Source organism: Bos indicus, chromosome 11 (genome assembly GCF_029378745.1).
Source record: "Bos indicus isolate NIAB-ARS_2022 breed Sahiwal x Tharparkar chromosome 11, NIAB-ARS_B.indTharparkar_mat_pri_1.0, whole genome shotgun sequence".
Taxonomy (NCBI): domain Eukaryota; kingdom Metazoa; phylum Chordata; class Mammalia; order Artiodactyla; family Bovidae; genus Bos; species Bos indicus.
This window is the reverse complement of record NC_091770.1, coordinates 65,305,968-65,312,398: the sequence shown is the minus strand read 5'-3', so window position 1 is coordinate 65,312,398 and position 6,431 is coordinate 65,305,968. Positions and strand designations below refer to the sequence as shown.

Genomic DNA, 6,431 nt, shown 5'->3' with positions numbered 1-6,431 from the left:
CCAATTCCAAAGAAAGGCACTGCCAAAAAATGTTCAAACTACTGCACAATTGCCCTCATCTCACACACTAGCAAAGTAATGCAGAGCTGCCACAGGCAAAAAACAGTCTTGCATTTATGCATGCAAGGTCACTTCGGTCGTGGCCACCTCTTTGCAACCCTGTAGACTGTGGCCTGTCAGGCTTCTCTATCAGAGAGGGAGTCCTCAAGGCAAGAGCTGGCCAATATTGGTTGCCATACCCTTCTAGAACACTGTATTTCCTGCTGCTCTAGCCACCAACCCCCATGAGAACCCCTGGAACCTAAGCAACTGTATCACCTCCACACCTGGCCCTCACAGGGGCAAACTCAAGCCCTCCAGGGCAGCCTCAAGAGCTAAACTCCAGAGGATGACCCACACATAGAGGTGGAAATAAAACCACACTTGAAACCCAGGAGCAGTGTAGCTAAGGAAGAAGACCCAAAATCTTCCCACCAGCTGTACAAGCTGCAGATTAAGTCCACATGATTAACCAGGCAGACTCTGTGTCTATAGAATATATAAAAGGCCATTGAGAGCTCCCCCAAAAGAAAATACACTAGTTCTGATAGCTGTGGACATTGGAGGCAAGAACACACAGGAGTAGGACCAGATTAGAATCTGAGCTGCCCCCACAGCAGATCCAGAGATCAGCACAGTGTTGGAGGGCATCCTAGGGAGGTGAGATGGACTGTGACTCCCAGCAAGGGAAAGGATGCTGACAGCAGAGACTCAAGAAAAACATTTATTATTCTTATTTTTTGACTTGTTCTGTAGATTCTTTTTTTTTTTTTTGAAAGGAATTTCCTTTGACTTTATGGTGTTTTTGTAACCCTTGCAAATATATGCAGTGCTATATTGATATCTATGATTATTGAGTGGGAAAAAAACCATGCACATAAGTCACATATGTCCCAAAGCTCAAACTATTACATGTAAATCTGGAAATACAGAATAAAATCATAACAGACTGATAAAAGTGGAGAGGGAAACACACACAAAAACTTAGCCATGATCAAGACTGAATTTTTCTAATGAGAAGCTTCAACTGTAGTTTTAAAACCACCAGACTTCTGCACTCAGAGGAAACAGTCAGCCTTTGAGGTAATTGGAGAGGGAGTTTTTCTGTTGTTCATAATCTGCAAATGCAGAAGCAATAAGTTCTGACTGGAAAGAGAGAGGCCTGGGATTCTCGTTCATGGAGAAAGTATCTGAAAACCTCCCAAGGTCAAGACCTCTTCGTTTAAAATATGCCTGAAGAGTTCTAAAAAACAGATCTCGGTTTCTAGGAATGTTGAGAGGCTTCCATTTTTCTTCATTTCTCAGCATGACTCCTTGCACAAGCCCAGGTAGCACCAGGGCACCAGCCAGCAGCACGAATGCTTTGGGCATGGTGGAAGGAAGCTGAGTGAAAGGAAGGATCAATGTAGATTCTTTTGGATTTTTTTCTTTTTCCTGTTTTTGCCCCTCTGTTGTAGTTGTTGATTTTATTGGCACTAAGAAATCCAATTAAGCTATTGAGCTGTTTTTTGTTTTTGTTTTTCTCAGTCCCATTTTGTATGTTGTCATAAATCTCTGCCTCTACATTGGGCTTTTGCAGTTCTGTGGAGTTTTCCTCCTTTCTTTTTTTCTTTTCACTTTTTAAAATTTTACTTTTTAAAACCTATTATTATTTTTTCTACATTTATGTTTTTGTTTGCCTTTCCTACTATTCCTTTCCCCTTGCAGTTAATCTTTAATGTATTTAAATCTTCTTCATCTACCTCTATTTAACTTTGAATATTTGTTCTTTCTTTTATTTCTTTCCTGTCCTCTCAACATATTTGTTAGTTTTACTTTCATTGCTTTATTCCCTAATTGGCACCTTGATCAGAAAATTACTAAAGCTAATCAGTGAATTTAGCAAAGTTGCAGGATACAAAATCAATACACAGAAATCACTTGCATTTCTATATACTAACAATGAAAAAAATCAGAAAGAGAAATTAAGGAATCAATCCCATTCAACATCACAACAAAAGGAGTTAAATATCTAGGAATAAACTTACCTAAGGAGACAAAAGAACTGTACACAGAAAATTATAAGAAACTAATGAAGAAATCAAAGATGACATAAACAGATGGAGATATATTCCATGTTCCTGGGTAAGAAGAATCAATATTGTGAAAATGACTATACTATCAAATGCAATCTACAGATTTAATGTGATCCCTATCAAATTACCAATGACATTTTTCACAGAACTAGAACAAAAAATTTCACAATTCATATAGAAACACAAAAGACCCCGAATAATCAAAGCAGTCTTGAGAAAGAAGAATGGAACTGGAGGAATCAACCTTGCTGACCTGAGATTATACTACAAAGCTACAGTCATCAAGAGAGTATGGTGCTGGCACAAAAACAGAAATATAGACCAGTGGAATAAGATAGAAAGCCCAGAAATAAACCCATGCACCTATGGGTACCTTGTTTTTTGACAAAGGAGGCAAGAATATGCAATGGGGCAAACATAGCCTCTTCAATAAATGGTGCTGGGAAAACTGGACTACATGTAAAAGAATGAAATTGAATGAAAAGAATGAAATTTGAACACCTCCTAACACCATACAAAAACATAAATTCAAAATGGATTTAAGACCTACATGTAAGACCAGAAACTATAAAACTCTTAGAGGAAAACATAGGCAGAACACTCAACATAAATCAAAGCAAGATCCTCTATGACCCACCTCCTAGAGTAATGGAAATAAAAACAAAAGTAAACAAGTGGGACTTGATTAAACTTAAAAGCTTTTGCACAACAAAGGAAACTATAAACAAGGTGAAAAGACAACCTTCAGAATGGGAAAAAATAATAGCAAATGAAACAACTGACAAAGAATTAATTTCCAAAATACAAGCAGCTCATACAATTCAATGCCAGAAAAACAACCCAATCAAAAAGTGGAGAAAAGACCTAAACAGACATTTCTCCAAAGAAGACATACAGATGGCTAACGAACACATGAAAAGAGCCTCAATACTGCTCATTATTAGAGAAATGCAAATCAAAACTACAATGAGATATCACCTCACATCAGGCAGAATGACCATCAAAAAGTCTACAAACAATAAATGATGGAGAGGGTGTGGAGAAAAGGGAACACTCTTGCACTGTTGGTGGGAATGTAAATTGATACCTCCACTATGGAAGATGGTACAGAGATTCCCTAAAAAACTAGGGATAAAACCACCATATGACCCAGCAATCTCACTCCTAGGCATATACCCTGAGTAAACCAAAATTGAAAGAGACACACGTATCCCATTGTTCATTTCAGCACTATTTATGATAGCTAGAACATGGAAGCAACATAGATGTCCATCAACAGATGAATGGATAAAGAAGTTGTGGTACATATACACAATGGAATGTTACTCAGCCATAAAAAGGAATGCATTTGAGTCAGTTCTAACGAGGTGGATGAACCTAGAGCCTATTATACAGAGTGAAGTGAGTCAGAAAGAGAAAGATAAATACCATATTCTAATGCATATATATGGAATCTAGAAAAATAGAATTGAAGAATTTATTTACAGGGCAACAATGGATAAAGAGACATAGAGAATGGACTTATGGACCTAGGGAGAGGAATGGAGAGGGTGAGATGCGTGGGAAGAGTAACATGGACACTTATATTACCATATGTAAAATAGACAGCCAATGGGAATCTGCTGTATGGCTCAGGAAACTCAAACGGGGGCTCTGTATCAACCTGGAGAGGTGGGATGGGGAGAGAGATGGGAGGGAGCTTCAAAAAGGTGGGGATATATATATATATATATATATATATATATATCTGATTCATGTTGAGGTTTGACAGAAAACAGCAAAATTCTGTAAAGCAATTATCCTTCAATAAAAAACAAATAAATTACTCTGATAATGAGTGATGTTGAGCATCTTTTCATGTGTTTGTTAGCCATCTGTATGTCTTCTTTGGAGAAATGTCTATTTAGTTCTTTGGCCCATTTTTTGATTGGGTCATTTATTTTTCTGGAGTTGAGCTGTAGGAGTTGCTTGTATATTTTTGAGATTAGTTGTTTGTCTGTTGCTTCATTTGCTATTATTTTCTCCCATTCTGAAGCTGTCTTTTCACCTTGCTAATAGTTTCCTTTGATGTGCAGAAGCTTTTAAGGTTAATTAGGTCCCATTTGTTTATTTTTGCTTTTATTTCCAATATTCTGGGAGGTGGGTCATAGAGGATCCTGCTGTGATGTATGTCAGAGAGTGTTTTGCCTATGTTCTCCTCTAGGAGTTTTATAGTTTCTGGTCTTACGTTTAGATCTTTAATCCATTTTGAGTTTATTTTTGTGTATGGTGTTAGAAAGTGGTCTAGTTTCATTCTTTTACAAGTGGTTGACCAGATTTCCCAGCACCACTTGTTAAAGAGATTGTCTTTAATCCATTGTATATTCTTGCCTCCTTTGTCAAAGATAAGGTGTCCATATGTGCGTGGATTTATCTCTGGGCTTTCTATTTTATTCCATTGATCAATATTTCTGTCTTTGTGCCAGTACCATACTGTCTTGATAACTGTGGCTTTGTAGTAGAGCCTGAAGTCAGGTAGGTTGATTCCTCCAGTTCCATTCTTCTTTCTCAAGATTGCTTTGGCTATTCGAGGTTTTTTGTATTTCCATACAAATTGTGAAATTATTTGTTCTAGCTCTGTGAAGAATACTGTTGGTAGCTTGATAGGGATTGTGTTGAATCTATAAATTGCTTTGGGTAGTATACTCATTTTCACTATATTGATTCTTCCAATCCATGAACATGGTATATTTCTCCATCTATTAGTGTCCTCTTTGATTTCTTTCACCAGTGTTTTATAGTTTTCTATATATAGGTCTTTAGTTTCTTTAGGTAGATATATTCCTAAGTATTTTATTCTTTCCGTTGCAATGGTGAATGGAATTGTTTCCTTAATTTCTCTTTCTGTTTTCTCATTATTAGTGTATAGGAATGCAAAGGATTTCTGTGTGTTGATTTTATATCCTGCAACTTTACTATAGTCATTGATTATTTCTAGTAATTTTCTGGTGGAATCTTTAGGGTTTTCTATGTAGAGGATCATGTCATCTGCAAATAGTCAGAGTTTTACTTCTTCTTTTCCAATTTGGATTCCTTTTATTTCTTTTTCTGCTCTGATTGCTGTGGCCAAAACTTCCAAAACTATGTTGAATAGTAATGGTGAAAGTGGGCACCCTTGTCTTGTTCCTGACTTTAGAGGAAATGCTTTCAATTTTTCACCATTGAGGATAATGTTTGCTGTGGGTTTGTCATATATAGCTTTTATTATGTTGAGGTATGTTCCTTCTATTCCTGCTTTCTGGAGAGTTTTTATCATAAATGGATGTTGAATTTTGTCAAAGGCTTTCTCTGCATCTATTGAGATAATCATATGGTTTTTATTTTTCAATTTGTTAATGTGGTGTATTACATTGATTGTTTTGCAGATATTGAAGAATCCTTGCATCCCTGGGATAAAGCCCACTTGATCATGGTGTATGATCTTTTTAATGTGTTGTTGGATTCTGATAGAGGTACCATTTCACACCAGTCAGAATGGCTGCGATCCAAAAGTCTACAAATAATACATGCTGGAGAGGGTGTGGAGAAAAGGGAACCCTCTTACACTGTTGGTGGGAATGCAAACTAGTACAGCCACTATGGAGAACAGTGTGGAGATTCCTTCAAAAACTGGAAATAGAACTGCCTTATGATCCAGCAATCCCACTGCTGGGCATACACACTGAGGAAACCAGAAGGGAAAGAGACACGTGTACCCCAATGTTCATCGCAGCACTGTTTATAATAGCCAGGACATGGAAGCAACCTAGATGTCCATCAGCAGATGAATGGATAAGAAAGCGGTGGTACATATACACAATGGAGTATTACTCAGCCATTAAAAAGAATACATTTGAATCAGTTCTAATGAGGTGGATGAAACTGGAGCCTATTATACAGAGTGAAGTAAGCCAGAAGGAAAAACATAAATACAGTATACTAACGCATAGATATGGAATTTAGAAAGATGGTAACAATAACCCTGTGTACGAGACAGCAAAAGAGACACTGATGTATAGAACAGTCTTATGGACTCTGTGGGAGAGGGAGAGGGTGGGAAGATTTGGGAGAATGACATTGAAACATGTAAAATATCATGTAAGAAACGAGTTGCCAGTCCAGGTTCGTTGCACGATACTGGATGCTTGGGGCTAGTGCACTGGGACGACCCAGAGGGATGGTATGGGGAGGGAGGAGGGAGGAGGGTTTAGGATGGGGAACACATGTATACCTGTGGCGGATTCATTTTGATATTTGGCAAAACTAATACAATTATGTAAAGTTTAAAAGTAAAATTAA

At 37.5% G+C, this 6,431-nt stretch overlaps 1 protein-coding gene across 1 annotated transcript; it reads right to left on the bottom strand.

Annotated features, from left to right (window-relative positions):
• Nucleotides 1-1,062: 1,062 nt before the first annotated feature.
• Nucleotides 1,063-1,418, bottom strand: LOC109565579 (uncharacterized protein C2orf66-like). The gene has a single exon (XM_070798142.1). The coding sequence runs from the start codon at nucleotides 1,408-1,410 to the stop codon at nucleotides 1,111-1,113; it is 300 nt and encodes a 99-aa protein (XP_070654243.1). The 5' UTR covers nucleotides 1,411-1,418; the 3' UTR covers nucleotides 1,063-1,110.
• Nucleotides 1,419-6,431: the final 5,013 nt, after the last annotated feature.

What these genes read in the sequence shown, in the direction of transcription:
- LOC109565579 (XM_070798142.1), bottom strand. Translation starts at nt 1,410, where the DNA reads ATGCCCAAAGCATTCGTGCTGCTGGCTGGTGCCCTGGTGCTACCTGGG.